The sequence below is a fragment of the Motacilla alba genome, chromosome 2 (assembly GCF_015832195.1).
Source record: "Motacilla alba alba isolate MOTALB_02 chromosome 2, Motacilla_alba_V1.0_pri, whole genome shotgun sequence".
NCBI lineage: Eukaryota > Metazoa > Chordata > Aves > Passeriformes > Motacillidae > Motacilla > Motacilla alba.
The window spans coordinates 94,736,351-94,760,696 of NC_052017.1; the positions used below are offsets into that span (position 1 = coordinate 94,736,351).

At 36.5% G+C, this 24,346-nt stretch overlaps 1 protein-coding gene across 6 annotated transcripts in view; it reads left to right on the top strand.

Moving 5' to 3' along the window:
* NETO1 (neuropilin and tolloid like 1) overlaps positions 1–24,346 on the top strand; it is a 75,705-nt gene that overhangs the window by 24,933 nt on the left and 26,426 nt on the right. For 5 of the 6 annotated variants that reach the window (XR_005255812.1, XR_005255813.1, XM_038127855.1 and 2 more), the window contains exons 5-7: positions 8,581–8,622; positions 8,736–8,863; positions 20,073–20,301. Coding sequence is in view for 4 of the 6 variants with exons in the window: in XM_038127855.1 (XP_037983783.1) it covers positions 8,581–8,622; positions 8,736–8,863; positions 20,073–20,301 (399 nt within the window). In the remaining 2 variants the exon portion in view is untranslated. Of the gene's footprint in view, positions 1–8,580; positions 8,623–8,704; positions 8,864–20,072; positions 20,302–24,346 lie in introns of those variants that run through there. The other variant, XM_038127857.1, reaches the window with a different exon arrangement.

Sequence of the window (24,346 nt, forward strand, 5' to 3'; positions counted from 1 at the left end):
GTAAAAAATATTGAAGAAAATATCCCCTGATTTAGAATTTATTTTCATGTTGACTTTTTCCTACAGGTGTGCAGTAAAACATATGTTAGTGCTGTTTATGAAAAACAATCTTTAGTTGTTAATTTCAGAGGAAAAGTTTGGGGCTAGAGTTGGTAAGAATTGTGTTTGGTTTACCTAGTAAAGCATACAGGAGAACTTTTCTCATCAAAATAATAGAAATCACAGCTGGCCTCTGTCTTGTTTCTAACAGTTTATGTCAACTCTAGGTCAGTATAAGAATTAAGTGTAGTTTGAACTTTCTCTGGTGCTTTTAATTGCATGAAATTGGAGAAAAATTATCAATTTGAACAAAAGCTGAATGTAACTCTCATGAAATTGTGAATGTCACTCTCAGGAGCCAACCAGAAGCTCATTAACTTTAAGGCAAAAAAACCTGGCTGTAAAGTCTAGATTAACCAAAAATTGTCTAAACTTTTTCCTCCCATAACCTCAGGGGAAGCTGAATTGCATAATACTGTAAAAGAGGGAACGATTGTTGCTTACATCCAATGTATTATTTATATCCTTTTAATATCTGAATGTTACCTTGTATAATAAAATGTAAAATTCATGTTTGTGGGTAATGTAAGTGGGTAATTATGTTGGGAATTCACAGTTAACACAGAGCTATGTTCTTTCTGAAACATTTCCTCAGAGAGAGCTGCTGCCCTATGCAGTTAAAAAGATGAAGAAGCACAAGTGTTAGAATGTCTCCAAAGACCCTCCCCAGTATACTCTGCAGCTAAAGTTCTTAAAAACACATCTTCTCATTCTGTACATTTGGGGAAACTGCTGAGATCAACAGCTCAGTGCTCCCTAAAAGGACAGTTTCTAGCCAGAAAACCTCGTAAGAGTAGCAGAAGAAAAAGGAAAGATCTGGTGTCACTGAAATTTATACTGCTATGAATTCTAAAATGACAGGACAGAAGGCTTACTCTTTCCACAGTTGTTTTTGGGACTTGGTGTTAATATGCCTGTCTCAGCAACTCACTGAGCTGTCTGGCTTTTATAATTCTCCTTCTTGTTCACTGAAAGTATCTGTGGTCGGCATATATAATTACAATTGGAGGTGACAATTTGGTTTAAAAAATAAATTTCGCTTTTCCTTTGATATGTGCTACTTTTTTTTTCTAATTTTTTCCTTTAGAAAGAGAAGATTCAGGTTCCAGTGGGGATGAAAACCTAGATTTTTTTTCCCTTTGATCCTAAAGATTGCTACCCTGGATACAGAATACATTTTAAAAACATCCTGTGACATTGACTTTTTGAATCATACAATGACTTTGTTACAGAAGAGTACTAGAATATAATTCCTCCAACAACTTTAAAAAATCTAGCAGTTCCACAGTAAACTAATGAATGGGGTTTTTTCAGTCTATGGCTATTTCACTTGTTTCTACTCTAACAATCCTAATTTTTGTAGCATTTTGTCTGTTTCATCTCCTCCTGATATATGGCAATTAAGGCAATTAAGCAAGCAGTTGTTTTTACAAACACAATTCAGTTCCCTTTGGCGCTCTCTGACACAATTCTTCACTTTAGCAAAAGATCACCTGGTGGTTTGCTAGTCTGTAATAGAAAAAAAAAAATTGGAGACAGTGGAAGAACTTGCTTGTTAAAGTGGAAAGTGAGTTATTCACACTTGGAAACTAGGAGAGATATTTGAGTTTCTCATGTGAGAGGCAGTTATCTTCAAAAAGATGCCATCACTGGCATGACCAGCTACAGCAGGAGAATATTACTAGGTGTAAACACTGTGTTGTATTTCTTTTTTAATTGGAAATGTGCCACAATGTGCAGTGAACAACAGGTTATATAGTGTTACTTGAAGCAGCATGAACTATAAAAGGTCTAAATATGTAGCTGTTCAAAAGAACACTGCAGTGAATGCATTCATTCTGTTAAATGTTCTGAGGTAAAACTAGGAGAAAACATTTCTCCTATGAAAACAACAAAGGCTATTTTAAATCACAAAGTTATTCTCATAAGATCCTTCTGTCCTGAGAAATCCACCCAGCAGACTGGTACAGCATAAATATCCTGAAAAGCATGTGCAGATTCTGCACTCAGTGGTAGCAAGAAATAACCACGTGTAAATAAGTTCAATCTGCAGAAGTAATGCCTGGTACTCAGTTGTGGCTAAACATTAGGGCTTATTTTTTCCCCTAGTCTTCTGACATGAACTTAAAGTGTTATTTCCTTGGACAGGGCTAGGAGCCATGTATTAAAAAAATTATGAGACAAATCCTGAGCCTTTAGTAGGATCCTGCTGAAATTGCATGACTAGGAATACTTAGAATTTAACATTATTCAGGAAAACTACTATAGCGTTGCACATCTCTCTTCCTAGTCCAGTTAAGAGACCATTAGTCAATTACAGGAAGCCTCCAGGATATTATCTTGGGGAGACACAGACAAGGTGCTGCCCTTGACTGATAGTCAGTCCTGGCAGTCAAGTCAGCTGCACTGTCACAGCAAGGCTGCATCACTCAGATAAAGTGGACTCCTGAGCTCCTTCAGTCTTGTTTCAATATTTTCGGGAAACCGGCAGGTGAAGGTACATGCCACCCTTGAAATATTCATCATGGGATCATTTTTTCCCTGCATTTCCACACAGAGTGTGCTGCATAAAGGGAATATAATGCCTAATTGGAGTGCTCAGCTGCTAGTGTAAATATTGAACATAATAAAAATGATCCCACGCATAGCAAGGGTCCAGGACTTCCTCTTTCCGTTCATCAGCCTGAGTATGGCATTGTTGCCCATTCTTGCTCTCCTTTGTCACTAGGACACTTCCAAAAAGCACTTCTCACTTCTGGGATTTAGGAGCACATATCAAAGTGTTGAAACACCCTTTGAGGATGAGACCTGGAATCTCATGTGACCTTTTGCTTTTCTGAATGGCTCCCATTCATAACAAAATTTACACGGGAGAAAGTCCCTACTTTTTAAAGTATGGACTATGCAGAATAGACAGCAGACAAGCAGGCTAAAATCTCAAAGCCTGCCTTTGTCTGCATGAAAACAGAAATTTAACTGCAACTTCTGTTACCATGTGCTCTGTTCCATTGGAATTTATTCAGGTGCTTCTTGTCTGCTCAGTTTGACTAATCTTAGCAAAAAGTTACTCAAAGACATTTATTTTGTGTTTATTTTTTTTCCTATGTTGTCTTTTTTTTTTCTTTCTAAATAGATTGCAATGAAACAAATAAACACCTAATTTTGGCAAACAAATGTCCAACTATTGCTGACACTTGCAGTATATCTCATTTTACTGAGGTCACCATAGCAATACAATTAGTTTACAAATCACTATATATAATAATTACACTAAACAAATACTTTGTAGTATGAGCTGCGAGTAATAAAGTAACAAACAAAAAAAACTAAAAAAGAAAGAAGGTATTGTAGAAATCAAACTTTTGGATAATAGTTTGTGTTATTTCAACAATATTTGCCTTCACATGACTTTTTGCTGATTTAATGGCAGGTAGATGTTCAAGGTGAAATAGTGGGAGTCATACTCACTGCTACATGCTTGCACTCATGCAAGCATTGAGTTATTTCATGACTATCTTAAGAAGTGAAAAATTTGAGAAGCATTACTTTATGTTACAAATATGTAATCTTCAAAAGAGCTGCAATTGATGACAATATTGTCCTCAAAAAGAAAACACATAAAATAGAGAGCAAATACAGCACATAATATTGACAACTCTAATTATTACAGAACTTTCCACAGTGTCTAGCAAACTATAGGCTTTCTTTGAACCCTTTTTTGATATCATTAGTACAAATATAGAAATATATATGGAAGATTCAAGAAGATTACAAATATGAAAGGAGCCATCAGAACAAATTTCATTTTAGGCTAATAAGAAATAATTTATGGGGTTTTGCATAGCAATTTAACTTCATTTTTTTTTCCCTACTACTTTTTCTTTACACTCCCCAGCAGAATAGCTAAGTTTCCTTTGAACACCACACAAAAAAATGTTTGCGTACAGAAATTATTTTCTATTTTGGAATTATGTAAGTGATTCTTTGAGATTTTTATCTTTTATCTTTTGGACATCTTCCAATACTTTTACTCTATCATCAAATACTATGAGGCAATGATATAAAATACTTAGAATAATCATGCTTTTCTATACTGAGCTGTGCTAGCTCTGCTTTTATAGAGAACTATACTGCACCCCTCAAGACGACAAGGCTGGTTTAGGCTCCCAGAAATCATTGGAGAAGAACCTGACTTAGTAAACTTACAGATAAATAACTAGTGGCTTTCTGTATAGTGCTATTCTCTTCACTTTTCTATGAGTATTTACATGCAAAATCAGGTCTCTAATAAGTTATCTGACAGAAAAACATGTGCATGTGTTAAAATTACTTAAATATTGATGGATAGGAGTTGAATACCTATTTATAGTCAGACAGAGAAGTGAAAAGATATATCTACAACTGTCTGATCATTGAATAAAAGGGGACAGTTTCCCTACTTCTGATTAGGAAATATGGCTTCAAACTATTGTGACTACTTTCTGTATGTATCCATTTAAAAGGAGGTTTTTGTATTCACAAATGGCAAAAAACCCCTTAGGTTTGAAACATCAACCCTTTGTAGTGTATGGTTTATTCAAATAATTCTTCTACATCTAATTTATGGAAGAAAAGAGAAAAATACTTCAAAAGTTATTCAGCACCAGAATTTTGTATTACACATTTCCTTCCTCTTGACTTTTAACTGTACAGTAATTGCTCGTGTTCTTTACTGCATGTATTGCACTTCAGATGTTAAAAAAAGTGTGTAATTAAGGATACTGTCATCCAGATACAATCAGGAACACATAAATTCAATCTTCCATTGTTAAAAGAGATATTAAAATTTTGACTTGTATCTTTTGACTTCCAGAGTGAAATATCTATTATTTTTTATAAGTGAAAGCAGCAGGTTTGAAGTTTGCCAGGTAAGAAAGTGCCCAGATGAATTTTATATGAAAAGCTAAGGAAAGATGAATAAAATGTGAGGTGTACTTTGAAATTTTGCCTTTTTACGAGTAAAAATACTCTAATTTTTCTGTATTACAACATTACTTTTAAAAGCCTTGTGCCATCTCTCTTTGAAGACAAGTTGAACAATCTTTATATAAGCATGGAATTTTTAATTCAAGATATGATCTTTTAAAATTGATTTGCAATGATACTTACCAGCAGAACATCATGTTGCTAGTAATTAGTTTGAACTTTATGTATTTTTCCTACGTCTTACAGAAATTATTCAAGTAATATGATTTTAAACAATTTCACTTTCTGTGTTGGTGGCATGGAGTAAGGCATTACATGTGTACGTGCATGCATGGGTGGGTAAACATATTTCTGTGTGGATATACCTCTGCTGAGTAATCCCTTAAGATGCTGCAGTGTACTTTTAAACAAGGTCATTTATATACTTTTTGAAGACTTAATCCAGTTGATGTGCAATGCCTTTTAACTTTACAATTTTCTTCATTTTGTAGGTACCCTAACCAGGTACCCTAACTCCTCACAATTGGTTTCCTGTTTTTTTCCTTCATGTTTGCCAGCTGCTTAGAAGAGCCAGACTTCTGGCATAGAAACAGTGAAATGAAAAATAAAGATATGTAGAATGGTTTCCATGGAAAATATAGATTCCAAAGCTAGCATCCAAAATCTTGGATGTGAAGACCTAGTGGAGCTTTTTAAAACCAGGCCTGTATGTGTTTCTGCAACTCAGAGCAAAGTCCACAAAACCAAGTCTGCATTGTGATAGAGATTTGTCCAACTTCTGCTGCTATCTCAGATAACAGGGCTAGACATTTGATTGGCTATTACACTATTATCCGATTCTATTGTTTAGTTATTACAAAATCAGAGGATCAGAAAAGGCTGGTCTCAGAAAGTATCTCTGGAGGTTGAGTTGCCCAAACCCCTTTTCAAGCAGGGTCACCTAAAGCCGTTTGCCTAGGATCGTGTCTAGACGGCTATTGAGTCCTGAGTCACCTCATACTGGAGAAATGTTTCCTGATATTCAGATGGAACCTCCTGTGATTCAATGTGTGCTTATTGCATCTTGTTCTGTCACTGGATACTGCTGAAACAGCCTGACTTCATTCTCTTTGCGCCTCTCCATTAAGTTTTTGTGCCCGTTGGTGGGATCACCTCTGACCTCCCTTCTCCAGAGTGACCTGTCCCAACTCTATCAGCCTTTCCTTATAAGTCCCTTAAAAAAATTCATGACCCTCTGTTGGATTGTCTCTAGCAGCTCCATATTGCTTCCTAATTTGCCTCTTTTTTTTTTTTTTTTTTTTTTCCTCTACTTATGGGTAACCCATCTTATTTTTCACAGAAAAGTTTTCCAGTCTTGGGTGTTTTCCTCACAGGAACATGATTTTGGTCTGTCTATTGGAAGATCAAGCCAGTCAGTGTTTACATAGCATTAATGTTTTGAGCCAGACTGAGAATAACAATTTGATGGAATTACATACAGAAGAGTTGCTAAAATCGAATCCATTTAATGGGACACTGTTTAAAAAGCAAATATTTGCTAGTTAAGTATGCTCAAACATGGGTGAATTTTAAGCACGTGTGATAATATCTTAATTACAGATTTTGTTTTTATTATAGTAGTATTTGTATAATAGCAGTATTTAATGAAGGGTAGCCACCTCAGGTGCCGTAGATTTTTTTTCCCTTTCAGTCTTGAAATGTTGAGAACTTGCAAAAATTTCTTTTTTAAAACTGAGCAGGTCTACCATATTTCTACAATGTTAACAGATTGTGCATTTCTCTATGTGTTGTTCCAATGTTACTGAATTGTTAAATGAGAACATACTTTTAGAGTTCTTTTGTGGGTCAAATTATATGGTCTAGATGGTACTTCAGCCTGGATTCTTGCTTCTAGTATTGCTTTATATGAAAACCTCATATGGAGAAAATTCTGGCAGGACAGTTTTTGCTTTCTTTCCTCCTATGTACTTTACTAATGTGGTGTTTTCAGTAAATCAGGTAATCCTTGCAAACTCAGTAAAAGGAAGAAATGAAAGGGTTACATGAGATACTGTTGGGATGGTGATTCAAACCATGAGTAAAAGTATATTTCCTTTAAGTATCTCACTTTCAGAGCTAGATATCAGCACCCCAAGTACATTAGCTGAAATATTTGATTACCTTTAGTGTTGCTGGTAATCATATCTATCTACTGATCTCTAAAAATATGTAACAATTAATACTAATTGCCTACTCAGCTATATTTGCAGTCCTGTAAGTTCACAAGTATTTACTCATGATTTATGTTGTGCAACTGTAAAAGAAATTTGAGAAGAACAGCAGCCTAGTTATAGAGGGGCAATATAAAAAGCTATCTTACAGCTCCAGTTTTTGAAGTTGACACATTTTGACTACTTAGGATAAAATGGCTGATCTTGCTTATACAGCACTAGACTACTTTGTTTTATTATCTGATTATGATTCTTACTGTTCCTAATTGACTAAGGCTAGAGGGAAACAGCAATTTTTGTGGCTTGGTTGTGAGTTTAATTTTTTTCATTTGATACATGTCCTTCTTCCAAAGCTTCTCTTCTTCATTTTTTTTTTTATTTATAGTTCTTTCTACACTGACTCGGTTCTGAAACAAGATCACTTTCTTGTGTAAATGAGAAAAACAGTGCACAACATTCATTTTAGGTAGAGAAGCAGTGCAAGTGATAAAAATTTCTCAGACAAGACCAGTCTATTCTACGAAATCACTTTTTGAATTACTTTAGCCTCCCATATATCAGGTTTTGGGCAGTATGTTCAACCTGAGCCAAATTTCATGAAATGATGATTTGTATATGGATGGTTATCTATTGAAGAACAGGTCTAAGACCAAACTCATTTCATCTCTGTATTACACCTGACTATAAAGGCATGGTACAAATCCTCTCAGATAGTAAAAACAATCATGTTTATCTGATGGAAAATAGCACACATATTAGACTTATTAACTTGTTCATACAATGACTTCTAATGGTAATTCTTATGGTAATTTTTTCCGGTAAGACCAAAAGGATGCTCCTGACAAAAAAAGAGTCTCCTTTTGGTCAGTAGGGATGGCAGAGTATTCATAAACACAGAATTAAGTTTGGATTTCTCTAGTTAAGTTGAGTGTTATTCTTCAAAATGCAAAATAGGCAAAAAGATTCTGAATGGATCTGTGAATATATCTTCTTTCACTACACTGATGTATTAAAATGTCATGTGGTTAGCTATGAGATGTTCTCACTTGCTAATGTATGCAGAAATATTTTTGTACCCATCTGAAAGAGACAGAGAAAAGCACGATTTCATAACAGAAAAAAATAACTTGGGATGATGGCATCAATAATTTCTGCATTAATAATTATTGTGTTGCCATAGTTTTGAAACAGTTCCCATTTCCAATAAGTATAATTGTATAACTAAAGCGCATTATAAAATTTGTACATATTAGCATAACATCCTAGATATTGAACCAAACTAATTTTGTCTTTCTCTATTTTGAAGATCCAGATTTTAAGGACCTTGGCGTTTTGAAGCCATTGCCAGGTTGGTATGTTGTTTTTGGGGTTTTTTCTAACTTGGAGGTCTTTATACTCTGCTGTAGAAAACATTTTTGTTTGCTGTTCAGGTTTCATTTTTTCTGGTGTTTTGTTATTCAGTTTGTGAGTTTGAGATGGGAGGACCTGAAGGAATTGTGGAATCTGTACAAATTGTTAAAGAAGGAAAAGCTTCTGAAACTGAAGCAGTAGACTGTAAATGGTACATCCGAGCACCACCCCGATCCAAGGTCAGTCCTTCATCCACTTGCTGATTTGCCATTTAATTTAAGAAATTGCCTTTTCTAATATATTGTGCATTTCTTAGTACAGTCAGATCTCGTTTAATAACTTTACAGCTTGAACTGTAAACTATTTTTTTCCTTCTGCTGTGGAAGGGTAATTTGTCATCTCAGCCAAAATAACCACCTTTCTTCATAAATGATGATTTGGGCAATACTAATGTGTTTTTTGTGCCATAAGTAATTTTCTTAAATTCATCTTTAATTTTGCTCATATTTTTAAAGAATCAATGTGTGTTTTAAAGTGGGAAGTAATGTTATAATTTTAACTTTCAATATATTTCAAACACCTAACATAGAGACAACTAAGGGGGCACTGCTGGCTCCCTGGGATCATCATTGTTTCTCATCTGGGAGCATTGAAAATGGACCTAAAGTAAATTAATGTTCCTCCGTATGAAGCCTTTAATTCCTTTGGTTTAGAGACACAGAAAAAAAGAGTGTTCTCATTTCTTTTCCTCCACAGTCAGCAAGCCAGGGCTTTGTAAGAAACATGAGAGGGCTGCAATGAATTAAAAAATACTTTTCTTGGATTCCCCTTGATTTTCTCTCTTAGCCATAACTTAACATTTATGATATGCATTAATTGTTGCTGGTTACATTACCACTTCTCCTCTCTTTGCAACAGGAACAACTTTATGCCTCCCACCTACTTGCATTCACTGTGTAAAATACACCCCACAGTATACTTTTCCTAGCTGTCTTTTATTGGACAGGAAAGGTTTTAGAAAATAGAATTTATATATGCACTACTCTCTGCCTTTAAACTGATAAGGGCTTTTTTTGTATAACCTCAGTGAGGAGACTGTACTGAATATGTAATTGTTTCATCATCAGAATGACACATGGATGAATGTTGAAGGGTTCTCTTCAGGAAAGGTTTTCAGAAGAGAAAAAATCATTAGTATCAGCATTTTTCTATTGGGAAAGTATAGAAAAATAGTTGGCTCATAAAGACTACAGATAAATGATTTCCAGAATATACTTTCATCTTATAACTTTTTTTTTTACTTTTGGATAAAATTAATATTGATAGAGGTTTTCAATTAAGTAGATGAGCTTCCCATTTTGCCACACTAAGTATTGATATGAAATGATTGGACTGATGAATGATTATTGCATGTGTTATAGGCAGTTATATTCATTCAGCGCAAATCCAAACTTCAGGAAAAACAGATGGAGGACAGTCCTGCCAATAAGATTTTGGGGATTCTGGCGGATAAGAGGCTGAACATGCCCCAGAAATGTACACATCCAGCCCAGAAAGCCAATTGTGTCCTGGGCTGCATCAAAAACAATGTTGCCAGCAGGGTGAGGGAGGAGATTCTGCCCCTCTGCTCTGCTCTGGTGAGACCCCACCTGCAGTGCTGCATCCAGCTCTGGGGTCCTCAGCACAGAAAATACATTGACCTCTTGGCCAGTGTCTCCAGAGGAGAGCTACAAAAATAGTGAGAGGAATGGAGAGCCTCTCCAGTGAGGAAAGGCTAAGAGATGAAAGTTTGTTCCGTCCAGAGAAGAGCAGACTCTGGGAAGACCTTGTAGCAGCCTTGCAGTACTAAGGCGGAGCCTGTAAGGAAAAAGGGGACAAGTATTTTATCAGTAGTGGTAAGACAAGGTGCTTTAACCTAGAAGAGGGGAGATTTGGACTAGGTATGAGGAAGACATTTTAACATTAAGGGTTGTGAAACGTTGGATCGTGTTGCTCAGAGAGTTGGTCGATGACCATCCCTGGAAACATTCAGGATGGGCTCTGAGCAACTGGATTTAGTTGAAAACAGCCTTGCTTATGACAAGGAAGTTGGACCAGTTGACATTTTTACGTCCCTTCAAATTTAAACTATTTTACGATGTTTTTAGGTATTAGTAGAAAGAAAACAGACAAACACAGAATTTTTATTAGAATCAGCATGGTTAATTAAGCCAATAGCAGTTTCTTGTTGTCTAAATTCAAGTTTGGGGTTGATCATATTATGTAATTGTGATAGTCTTACTTGGTCTGACTCTAAAGTTCTATATGATTCAAAGCTCTTCTAAAAACCACAATTTTACCTATGTGTAGTATTTATCCATATTTCAGTTCTGATGTAAAACTCCAAACTAGGTATTTATGTAACTGAAAATACATTGTGTACCAAAAGAATACTAAACTACTGCTCTTAGTAGAGGGTTAAAAATTAAAGTTGATTAATTCTTCATAAACTTCTGTATCTGCATTTAGTTGTGTTGCCTTCCAAGAAGTGTATCCTAGCTGAAGGGCAGCTGGGATAGAGAGCAACAAGGAAGTTTTAGAAAAATGAAGTAATACTTCATGTTATTTAATATCATCTAGAAAATTGTGTGAAGGAGAGTAACACAATGCAATAGCAGGCTTTTAAAAGGAAGAAGGAATGCTGTGATGCCTATATCTGTATGATAACTCAGGGTCCCACACTCTGGAAGAAAGTTTCAGGTTAAATATGAAGGAAGAAAATTCAAACATCAGGGAGGGCTGATTGGTTCAGCTGGCATTGTTAGTGGTCTGAAAATGCCGGTTAGATAACAACCTGTGAAAAATGAGAGAAATATTAATAATCCTACCTTTAGGAAGAGGGCTGGACTGGGTCATCTCTTGATGGATCCTGCTGTTCCCATCTTACAGAATTACCTGTGTGGAGAAATTGAGCAATATAAAAGTATATAAATCAGTGTTTCCTAATGTGGAATTGAAAGGTTTCACAGCAAGCTAGGAAAAAAAATATTTTTCAAGGCTAGATTAATCTTTGGGGTAAGTCAAATTTAGCATTTGAACTTAGAGTGGTTTTTCAAACAGATATATTTATGTACACACAGACAAGTATGTACATGCATAGACACACACACATACGGTTATGGTTTTATCATACTGAGACAAATTGAAAAATATACAGATATTAAGGAAGGAGGAACAAGTGGATAAATTATTATTAAGAACTTTGTATGAAGTAAGGTTTATGATAAGATTGTTTATGGGTCTGATTCAATTGAACTGGAATCTACTGTCCATTTTTTACAGTCAGCTTCCTTTGTCCGTATCTAACCTTGAATTAATGACATATTCAGTACAGTTATTTAATGACATCATTTTAATTTATGTCAGTTTGCACCTATGAAAACAAGCTCTCCTGCCAATAACAGTGAGAACTACGCAGACATCTTTAAACCCACATGTTCCTGTACCCTGGGCTGCACAGTTTGTTACTGGGAATTATGCCTAAAAGGCAAGAGTTTCTCAGAGAGAATTTGTGTTGGATTTTTTCATCTTTAGTTTCTTAATTAAACTGTGCCAGAATGTGAGTTGCTTGCAATTTCATTTGGCGTAAGCTCATCCAGTCTAAACTGTCTGCAGAAGCGAGATGCAAGTCCTTCCCTTGGTTTCCAATTCCAGATTCCAGCCAAGTCTGAGCTCGATATATGAGCAATGAGATCAGCCAGGAAGTGTGTACTTGAGGTCTCTAAGCTTGAGCTTCAAACTGGCAGTCTGGGTCAAATGTTTCTATCCTCAGTGCTCTGGAATGGGACAGAGAGAAGACAATTTGTTGCACACACTTAAAATAGAGGCATCATTGATTAGCTTAAATCACACATGCGCACACACACACCCTGACGCAGACACACACACAGAGAAAAATAAATCTGAAATGCATGCAGAACCCAAACATTCTCTAAGTGCAGAAGGCAGTCTGAACACAACTTATATGCAGAGCTAGAGTCTTATATATTGAGAGTGACTAGTTGTAAAGTCTGTACTTCTTGTAATCATTCAAAGTCAGTTCCTGCTGAGTAAGATAGCTGTGAGTTTTGAGTGGAATAACGCTGGGGTTCTGCACTTCATGTAGAATGTGACCACAATTAGTATTCAGAGCAAAAATGGAAAATTAAGAAGAGAGCTGCTGACTGAAAGTGCCAGCCCACCCAGAACAATAATGTTCTGGAGGGACTTCCTGATCTGAAAATTCTTCAGTGTAGAACAAAGCCCAAAGAAGGAAGTGTATAAGCTCACTGCACAGTGATTTGAAAAATTTCTGGGACATCATTCACTGCAAACAGTGGATACACAAAGATTTTGTATTTAGGACTAGAAAATAGGAAAATGTATAGAATTATAGTTTACTTACTTTCTGTTAAGGGTGAAGTATTGGAGGATAATATCAACAAGGGTTTTTCTAAGTTGAAGGGGTCAGCATAGTTTGACAAAGCTCCCAGGAAGACAGAACCATGTTTGTGCTCTCTTTGGTGGGCAACTTTCCCAGCAAGGTACCTTTGTGTCATGCTTGTTCTTTGAGAGGCTCTGTAGAAAAAAATAACACAGCAGAACTTGATAGTAAGAGTAATAAAATATTTAAAAACATGATATTCTTACGTTGGGAAAAAAACAGTAAGCATTGCTATTAGAAACACCATGTATTATCAGATGTTCTGGGCACCCCAGGAAACAGCATCAAAACAGGAATTAATTGGAATGTAGTCCAGTGAAAATAAGCTATTCTGGAGGAATAAACAATAAGTACATTTAGGCTGAACAAATAGTGGGATAGGCTCTTTATTTGCACCATGAGAAATAAAATGAAGTTATAAGGTAGTTAGGCAAAGTGATATCTAGTTCTCTTGCCCAGCCTAAACAGGATACTGCACAAAGGTTATGGCATGCAAGACTTAACACAAGAGATTAAGGAAACCCAAAGTGTCAGTTAATGAGTGTCTAGATTTGACACATCATGGCAGCATCCTAAACCCTGAGCTGCCAGGGAATGGTGGCATCTGTTTCAAGCAGAGCCATTAGGGAGCAGTGGGAAGGGGACACACAGCACATGGGAGTGTGCCAAGATGAGGGAGGCCACAGTGCCAGGACATGACTAATGAGAGTGGGACAGGCTGGCCATGGTGGCTGGGCTTGCCCAGGCAGTGGGGCTGGCCCAAGCACAAGCTAGCCAATATCCTGGCAAGGCTGAGGTGGTGAGGAAGTAGGCTGGGAGTAGGGGGTCAGTGGGACCCAGGGTGCTCAAGATATTTGTATATTTACTAAGGGTTTGCACTGCTACCTGCAAAGATCCTGAGCAAATGGAGGGATCACTCTTTGGTTCCAGGTGTCGGCTTTCATAGGGAGTGCAGTCTGGAGAGACACTGGGCTGTTTTACGTGCATTTCCTAGTCAGGAGAAAACATGAGGTGAAGAAAATTGCAGAGCTGTGAGTCTGAACTGATCTGACTAAGCCAAAACATTTTCTGCTCTCCCATGTGAAGTGGAAATTTGTGCTCTTAGATGAGGCCTGTAAGAAAAGCAGTTTAAGCTGTTGGCACTGGAAGACTAAGATCCACTAATTTTTGGAGGCTTCTTAATCAGTTGAAGAAAAGAAGCTTTAAGTATTGCACTAAAACTTAATAGGAGCCATTTGAGTGGTGATTCTTGAAATGTTAGAAAAAAATAAAATTTAAAGGCTGAATAACCTAACAGCCAGAAATACTTTTGCAAGGTTCAGATTATCTCCTTCTTTGGAGAAGCTCTGAAGCTTACTAACATACAGATAATGCAAAAAATATACGAATATTTTTAAAAAGTACAGCAGATGTAGATATGTTGAGTACAAGGTGAACAAATTATGTTTAAACAAGTAAAAATATTGTTTACCTACATTAAACTAATAAAATCCCTTATGTGAAATAGTTTTCTGAGATGAAGGTGCAAGACAAGTACATGTTTGGAATCATGCATATAGAATCTCTGCTATGAAGGCATTTCAATGCACATGTCAGAGTAACACTGTCAAAAACCCCACTTTTAAGTGACCATGAATCTATTTCATTCAGGTATAGAAATATAATGAACCTCAGCATCCTCAAACCAAATAGCTATTAAGAAATGTAATTTTAAAAAGCTGTTAAAGAAAGTAATAAAATGTCTGTCAAAGAGAACAGCAGAATCTGGATTTGATTTCTAATTTTCAGTGTTAAAAAGCAGAATAATACCAAGGAGTTGTAAATATTGCTCACTTGTGAGCATTTTTGGACTGTAAAAGAAAAAAATGAGGATGACTTGACAGAGTAAGTGTCAACTGTTGGATAGCCACAGAAGTTTGAAGAAACAAACAGGACAAAGCAAAGAAATCCAAAGAGCTTTACCTGTCTAGAAAACTGGTGTTCTGAATGTGAGCCTTGACTGTGAATCACAGTATCTTAGAAGTACCGTATAAAATTGTCATCTTTGACAGACAGTATTCTCCACGCTCCAGAACAGAAGAAAATATGAGGTATGGAGCTCTCTGTTTGCACAACATGGTCCCAGACTAGTAACAGAAGGATCAAAAATGTAGAATAATCCCCCAAAATAACAAACAAAAATCCAACAGATCATGTCTTATTAACATTTTTGCATTGAAGTAATACTGATTGAAAAAAAAAGAATTAGCATCCAAGCAAGAGGAAAGACCATTTCAGATGACAAATTCAAGCCTCCTTGGTAATATGCCTCTTAGGCTGGTGTGCTTGGTGTCTGGTTGCCTTGAAGGAGTTCAATTAGTGTTGCGCAATCTGCTTTAAAAAAACCTGGGTTTCCCAGGCCTAAGTACTGGAGGTATCATCTCGAAAGTACTTTGTTAATCACACAGAGCTGAAAAAGATGTTGAATAAAGCAGGTGCTGTAACTGATCACTGAGCAATGGGACAATTTAGCCCAGTCCTGTGCTTACAAGTGAATTGATTGAACCCAGAAGGAGAGTATGTAAAATCTGGACATTTTGCTTGGATGAAGAGGAAGGTTTTCTCTTATGTCTAAACTTCTTTTGGCAGCTGAACGATGGCTTTTTGTTTGGCTTGGTTTAAGGCGACTGAGTGTCTCTGCAGATATATTAAGTCTGATATGCTGGGATATGGTTTGAAGCTTTTCCTGACTGGCCTGATCAATCATGTTGTCATCCCTAACCTTCAGTGATTGATTAAAAAGCAGAACTCATCAGAAGTGATTCACTATGAGGAGATTATAATCTGACTATTTTACTGAGGTGATATATTACTCGTAGTTTATAATAATTTTGCAAGTTTTTTCCTATAATGTTCAGTCAGAGATTTTTGTTGTTTTCAAATTTAAATGAAAAGAAATAGTAAAAATTTCCCAGCATTTCCTTTTTTGATTATTATTTATGGTGGCCATACAAGACTTACAGGTTACAAGAGAATTATTTAAAGTATTCTGGGACCGAGTATAATATGCTGCAGTTGCAGTAAGGCTTTATCAGTTTTTTTGCTAATGACATTGACATTTGCGGTTACATCTCAAAACTCAGTTAATCTAATACTTGAGCAGCACCCTCTCCTAAGTAATATGGAGCTGATGACTTGACAAAAGTGTCTTATTAAAACTTTACAACAAAAATGTGAAAGAAGAAGATATGGCAGTTATGCTTCTTCTTTCAAATAAGATGTTCTCTTCAGCAAGAATGCCTCGATTATGCTAATATAATGTGTCAGTGTCTATGGAAATGTTCATTCCAAAAGCTCCTATTGGCATCAATGAAAAAATGCTTAATGAAGGCAGATGGTGGTGTTTGAGTCTGTGACCTCTGCTTTAGTTCGTTTTCTTTCAGGGGAACAAAGTTTCTTATCTGCTCATGGTAGAAGTAATGGCTAAGATGTCTGTAAATGAACTAACCAGTAATATTGATAATTTTTCTCTCACTTTCTGATGCATTTGTTTTAGCGACATCCACATATCAGCAAAAGCAATGAGAATATTTCCACTGATTTCAAAAAGCTATGTACAGGGAACATTTTGCATTAAATAAGAGTTTGTCATATAATCAGTTTTATTCTTTCCCTGGGGAACTCAATTTATTATTAGTCATTTTCTTCTGCCAGTGTGGGTCTTACAGCCAGTGACAGGAACAATGGCAAATATATAGCAATGAAACCATACAAGTTGGCAGAGGCGTGCAGATGCAATTAAATTATTCCAGCTCTTTAAAATAAAATCTGATCCAATATCAGGTTGTCAGTTTGTGTAATCAGTTTCCAGTTTTTAAAAATACACTGCAGTCTTAAGCCAAAGGTCTGATTCAAAAAAATAGATTGAAATATACCCCCTGATTTCAGGGTGTGTTATACAAAGGCCTCAATATTTTATATAAAGTTCTGGGAGTAGTCATCTTCAAAGACAATTACGAAAATGAAGCTCCAGCTCACCTCAGAATATCAGCAGCTTATTTTCTCTAATTTATGAAACTTCATGGCACTGGAGAAAGTGGCATATTTCTTCTACAGGATAGACATAGATTTCTAAGTCAAATACTTCTTTCTAGTGGTTCCGCTACCTACCAGGTATATACATTATGGTGTTGGCTGAATTTCCCACACAGAGGAATGAGCAGGTATGACTGACAGCAGAATTCAGGCCTGAGAAAAACGGAAGGTTTTGGCTTCTTCCCTGGAAGACTCAAAGCAAAATGCTGAGTTATTATTCTCTTGATTCTTTTTCAGTATTTATGACTGCCACTCTAAGAAATATTTTACTATTTTATAAGGCTGGTGTGCCTCCAGAAACTAAAGAGTGTCAAGCGATAAGCCCATAGAAACAAGATTTTGTCTGTACTGCTGTATGAACAGTGTTTTTGAAGAGATCAGGAATAATTGATGAATGCTGGAAATTGCTGGGAGAGCTGATATTTTGTAACCACAGTGAGGATTAGCACACATTTCTTGTAAGAATGAAAACTCATAAAAATTACATCTCCATACTGAAATGGGATACCATTTAAAAGAAATGCATGTGCTTATATACACACAAGCAATTGTACATATAAATGCACATATAAAAGGCAGCAGGATAGAAATAGAGAACATGTGAAAAAGTGTGCCAGGCTTTTCACCCACTAGGTATAGTGTTATTATTGTTCTGCCATAATGCAATCTTTTTTTCTGGAGTAAATATGAGCTTTCCTGAAGAGGGGAATAGACAAAATGTGATGTGGTAAATTGTACTATGACTTTGTGGTCCCCTCTGTTCTCTGTGAACCATCTATCTGACACATTTCTCTTCCTGGCAAACAGTCACATGTATGCAATATCGAGTATAATCAGCTGCAGGAAACTTTCATTTTATTACCTGTGACAAGACTGGCAAGCACTGGGACACCTGTCTGAAGCAGACTGATTCTGAGAAAAGAAGAGCAAAGGGAACATTTAATTCCCTAAGTTATGCAGAGATGTACTCTGGACTGTCTCAGCAGCTTCCCAGGAGAAGCTGGGTGCCAGGGTTGCACAGTGACTGTTTCACCCTTCCCTGAGAAGGAGGATCTGGTGTCTGGGACACATAAGCAGCTCTCTGGTGTGTTCCAAATGTGGTCAGTTGCTGGGTGTTGTGTCATGGCTCTTCCTCTTCCCATACCTCCCTCCCCCAGGTGGGATCTTTCTCTGTCAGCACAGTGTGTATCATTTCCCTGTTCTGCTGAACAACAAGTAAATGAAGGGAGAAACACTATAAAAACTATACCTTGATATAAGATATTTCCATCTCAATATATCTTTGTGTATTTCTGTTAGTTGTTCCATTTTGTAGAGACCAATACAAGAAGATTCCTTGATTTATGGTATGTAAACTCCAGGATACATGATGAAAGTAAAGTACACTTATCTGCACTTTATTTGAAATATATTCCTCTGAACTCTTCTGAAAGATGGAAATGATGGAATATGAGTAAGAGTCACTGAGAGAATACAGATTAGAAAAAAAAAAGTGACTTTGGTATACCTAATTTCATTTGCTAGTAAAAATTTTTCACAGATGTTCTTTTCAGAAGGACGCTTATGCAAAGCATAACAAGGAATGAAAATATACAATAATACAATATCTGAAAAGGCTCATTAAAAAAATCTGAGCTATTATTAAACTGTAGCAGACTGCTTGAGAGCATATAATTCTTAAACCATAATGGTTTTAATATATTAATGAGGTGAAATTATGAGGCTTGTTGCTACTAGGATATGCACTGCTTGTGAACTTTTTGCAAAAGCAGAGGAGCTTATAAAACATTTGTTCTGTGCATATGAAAAAAACCTGAAGTCAATAAAATTGTTTGGAAATAAATATATTTGATGTCTAATACAGAGGGGCTTCTTCTTTTAATAATTTTTTCAAGTAAAGATGCATACAGCTCTATGCTGTGTATGCTTATTGCCTTTTTATACAATTTGTGCCTTAATTCACTTTTCTGTATCATTCTCCTGAAATCTAAGGAGCACCCTTGGCCATTTGATTATGTACCGTGTATCTATTGAAAATAGTGCTTGCCTTCTCTGTGAATTGAATATTTGATATTGCTTTTATAATCAATTACTTTTAAAATTGGTGGTTTACTCTAAAGTCCGTATACACTTGAATATGAAATAATAGTCTTTTATCCTCACCCCTGCTTCTTTTTAGGTACTTTTAAAGACTTCTTTGCAAAGGGCAATATATCTATTATATTGAGAGACAATTTAGCTTGTATGCAAGAAACATAGGTTTCTAGGAGTTTACACAAAATATGCTTGATTTCAAGCCAGTTAAATTATGAAAATGTATATCATAATGCTTTGTTTAGAAGAGCTGAGATGGTGGCCAGATCCTTGAGGAAACATAAAAAGATTAATGATGGAGTTCTGCCTGGTTCTCAGATTCTCACTTCCTGAATCAGTGTAGCAGAAATGTATAAGATGACACATTGACTCTGGGGAGGGAGCAACGATGATTTGCCTTATTATTTCACATGTCAGTCATGTAATAGAGCAATATTGTGCCAAGCAGTAAAAGAAGAAATTTCTAGCTTATCTGTCCTTCAGCTTAAAGAACCATTGCACATACTTCTGAAAAAAAAAAAAAAAAGTATGTATTTGCAAATTAGGACCTTACTGTGGGTAAGAACAAAGAAATATCTAGATCTTCTGAGACATTCTACTTGGAAGCAAGACAAAACCCCAGGAAGCAGAAAAATGGCTCAGTTTGCATATTAATAGCCTTCTGAGGAAGTACCCTACAGATTACCAGCTTCAGCTTCCATTTTGATGGAATTCTTGTGTACTCTTTTTCCTGCAATGTAGAGCAAAGTTGCTTAATGTTTGTTCAGTCACTCTCAAATGTCTGTACATGTTGCTTTTGTTGTTTGATTGATTTACAGATCTATTTGCGATTTTTGGACTACGAGATGCAGAATTCCAATGAATGCAAAAGGAATTTTGTAGCGGTGTATGACGGAAGCAGCTCAGTGGAGGATTTGAAAGCAAAGTTTTGCAGCACAGTTGCTAATGATGTGATGCTGAGGACAGGCCTGGGTGTCATCCGCATGTGGGCAGATGAAGGCAGTCGAAACAGCCGATTCCAGATGCTCTTCACGTCTTTCCAAGAACGTAAGACCCTAAGCAATGCATCTTCCTTTCAGTTTGTTCAATGATACAAGTCCCAAAATCTCTTAATATTTTCTTCATACATGGCAGTCACTGAAGTATGTTGCCAAACAAGCTGTATAAATATTCAACCAGTTTTTACTCCAAGCATTTGTAATGAGCAATATTTTTTAATGCAGCAGACAGGCCACAAGATTCAAAACCAAGAAAACAGGTACAAGTGGTCATGACCTGTCCAGTCATATAACTGGGACTTTTTTCTGATCCCCAAGCTACATGAAAGTTTTTCCTTACACAACATGGAAAATAATACAACTCTGAAAGTTTTTATCAAGTCAGATCATTTTCTCTGAATTTGATTTTTTAGATCTCATTATGATATGCATTTGAAGAATACCTTGTGATTATTTTAGCACAGGTAGTGGGTGTGTGCATATAGCAGTGAACATATGTGTCAGATATTGTTAAGCAAAGAGTTTAAGGGTTTTTTTTGTAGAACAAAAGCTTTCCAAAAGACTTTCATATTATGGTTAATATTCTGTCTATGTGCATTACTTGTGTTTATATTTTTATGTGAAATCTGGACTCAGATGATAAGCAATATAGCCTGTAAAAGAAACAAAATTAGTTCTAGCCAGTTTAAGAAAAGAAACAATCAAATCACAAAAATCCCTCAACAAAACCCAATAGTTCCATTCACTGAAAGCTATTGACCCAGATAATCCTGTGAAAGACCTGTGAAAGATATCTATTTGTTTCCTTTGATAGGAATAATATATATTTGGCCTCTTTTGAAAGGTGCATTTACTTTCAAGTGCTGGTTCATGTTAATTTTTAATGTGTTTTTGGTTAGTGTATCATGTGCCTGACAGAAAGAAAGATTTCTTTGTGACTGTCAGTGGTTGGAATGAAGGCTCAACCCACCAAATACATTCTTCATCTGTATTCTGCGTGTGTGTACCCTGCAATGAGGCAACGAGTCTCTGTTGAGAACAGCCTCCATAATTCCTTAATTATGGCTCTGATTAAAAAATTTCTGACATTTTACATGCCTGAAACTGCATGCGCTGCTGTACTCTCACACTCACAGCCTTAGGGCGGATTATATTATTCTTGCCTGCAAATCAGGCTGGGGTCTAAAAGACACTGAGAACCCTTGGTTGAGATGATACTGCCCTTTTCTCATTTCTGCAACTGGAGATGTCTTGAATATTCAAGATCTGATTCATTTTTTTCACAAGGCATCTTGATCTGTTACCTTAGAAACAACTGCATAGACTCTGGAGGTGCACAGCATATAAAGAACTGGAGAGCAAAGCACTATGATGACTAACTTGAAATGAAGGTTTGAATAAGTGTATGTTTGCAAAGCTCTCATATTTTAAAGGATAATAAGGAAAAATGTGGCTTTTTTTTTCTCTTACAATATTCGTAATATATTTACCTGACATGCTACATCCTATGAGCTACTCCTTTCTTGTAAGCAGAAGATAGTTTATACTGAAAAATATTCTGACTGAGAAATTCAAAATACTAACATAATGTGCTTTCTGTAAATTTGCTCTGAAAAGTCATTGCTCACTAAAAGCCAAAAATTTATTAAAGGCTATATAATACTTTGAAATATGTCTACATAGCCTGCTCATAAATAGTAAAAGAAGCTGCATCTTTGATTTTAATGCTGGGAGTTAACTTTAAAGATTTAAAGGTGATGCAAGTGGTATTTTCTGTGTCTTGTCAGTTGTCCCTAAGTTCTGCCCTATGCCACACACTGGTGCTGGCTGTCAGGAGCTGGCTAGAACAGATGTCAGTGAGACACACTCTGAGACACAGCTCATGGCATGTAAACTGCAACATCTTTCAGCAGTGTGTGGGAATAATTAGATCATCTGCATGGAAGAGAAGGAATGTCAGACCTCATTCAGGGAGATGTGCATCAGGGAACAGACACCTGTGTGTCTATTCAGGGACAAAGAAAGAGGAAAAAAAATCCATTTTGTTCTTATAGAGCTGAGAAAGGAACAAAACAGAAGATTATGTTTATGTTGCAGTAATGTGCATGGGAAAGAGTGACGAAGTAGAATTCCTGTATTTTCCATTCCTGTAGGAATGATCAGGAGCTGTTGTGATCTGTTGCTCTTATAGTTCCTCTTCTTAATGTGGAGTTGGGCTGTTGAGACAGTTAGGCTGTGTGAGTTTTCCCTTACGCGAGGCTCTGTGTACTGGAAGTGGTATATTGTGGAAACAAGCTACTAAGCCTGAGCATTGTTTCTTTCAGTGTAAGTTTATTTAGTGTTTATTCCATGTGCAGACCCATTCCTTGGGGACTTGATATTTGTGCAGAAAAGAGAAATGTTGAAGAGATTTCTTCTGTGATTGTTTTCATATATTTCAATCAGTGTGTTCCAAGTACATTTAAAATATGTAAGCTTTTTTTTTTTTTTTTGTTAGCATCTAAAAAGTGGTCTTACCAGTTTCCAAACCTCTCACCTCTCACAGTGATGCTTTCAGAGCAGCAGTGCTACAAATATGTCTTAAGGGAAGGCATACGATACATGACATTGTTGAATTTCCTGCACCAGAAAATCAGGAATGATTCTCATCATCATCAAAATAGTAGTTGAGCTCTAAGTAACTGCTAACCACTGATTAATTCTTAATGGGTGATAATTGGTGACGCTCTGATATTTTATTGTCAGCATTATTAACTATTCCAACTGTCCTTTTGGGGTTTGACTCCTTGTATCCTTCACTTTTAGCTTTTAAGATATCTTCTACCATATTTTTGTGCATGGGAGTCACTGTTACACTAGATTTTAAGTATCCAATAAATTAATATAAGAATCAGTAAATGGTAAACAATAATCTGGTATAATCAGAAAGTGTCTGTTCATCTGGTAAGAAGACTTGAAAAATGAGTCTTTGTTTTCTCACCCACTGACTAAATATTCATTTCATTTTCCATGATTGAAGAGTGATCTCCAGCCTGAATAATGACAGACATGCTACACCTACAGGTTCTTCAAAGAGCTGCTCCTCAGCAGACACACCTACGCTTTAGCCTAAAAGCAGATTTGTAGAACCAGAGCATATGGCATAAGAGAAAAGCCCTCTGTACGCACAGCAGACAAGACGTTCACTTTCTCACCTCTGACTGCCCTTTGTTAGCAGGGCTTCCTTCTGTGCCCATAACCCTGCACCAGAAACCCCAGACCAGAAAAACTTCATGCCTTCTCTTAGTGTCCCTTTGAGCTCAAAGTCTGTTTTTAGAGCCCTGTCACACACAACTTTCCTAATGAAGCACAAGTTCTATCATTCTTATTTTATTTTTATGTACAAAACCCATATTTGGACAGAAGTCTAAGGCCATGTTTTGAAGAGTAGTATGCAGTTTGATCAAGTAATGGCACTCAAGTCCTTGTTTACAGCCTTGAAGAGGATCAACCTGCACGAGCAGTTCTTTGATGGGGAAGAGGCACTGCAGGTACGCAGTGCTAGGGACTGTGTTTTTGTGGCAAAGCTAAGGGAAGCACAGAAAAAGGGAAATGCAAGCTGTTTAGTGCAACCTGTGAAGAAGCAGTTTCTCTTTGCAAGGACTTAGGCATGTAAACAGATTGCAGCTTTGCTGGTTTTGCTCTCTGCTTCCACACTAATATTTTAAAAAGAAACCATTGGGATTGCCTTGTTACTAGTGAGCACTCATCTGTGATTTTCTTCCCTTCTGTGCTATTTGCAGCTATCTCTAGTGAAAAACCCTCACTGGGTAAGCATCCCAGTGACTCTCTGACCCTGAACAAAATAATTCTTTGTGGTGCCCAGAGTATATTAAGAGAACACAGGCTGGAGCTCTGAGCACAGGCTCCTGACCTGCCATTCTCTGGTGAGTTTGTATATCAAAAAAAACCCTGAACAAAAAACATGAAACCACATATAGGTGTTTTTGAAAGACTAGATTATTGATCTGTATATGGTATTAACCATCCATAAAAGTTACATTTATCTTTCACAGAGCTGTCTGAAGGTGACTGAGAAAGCATCAGTATTAAGC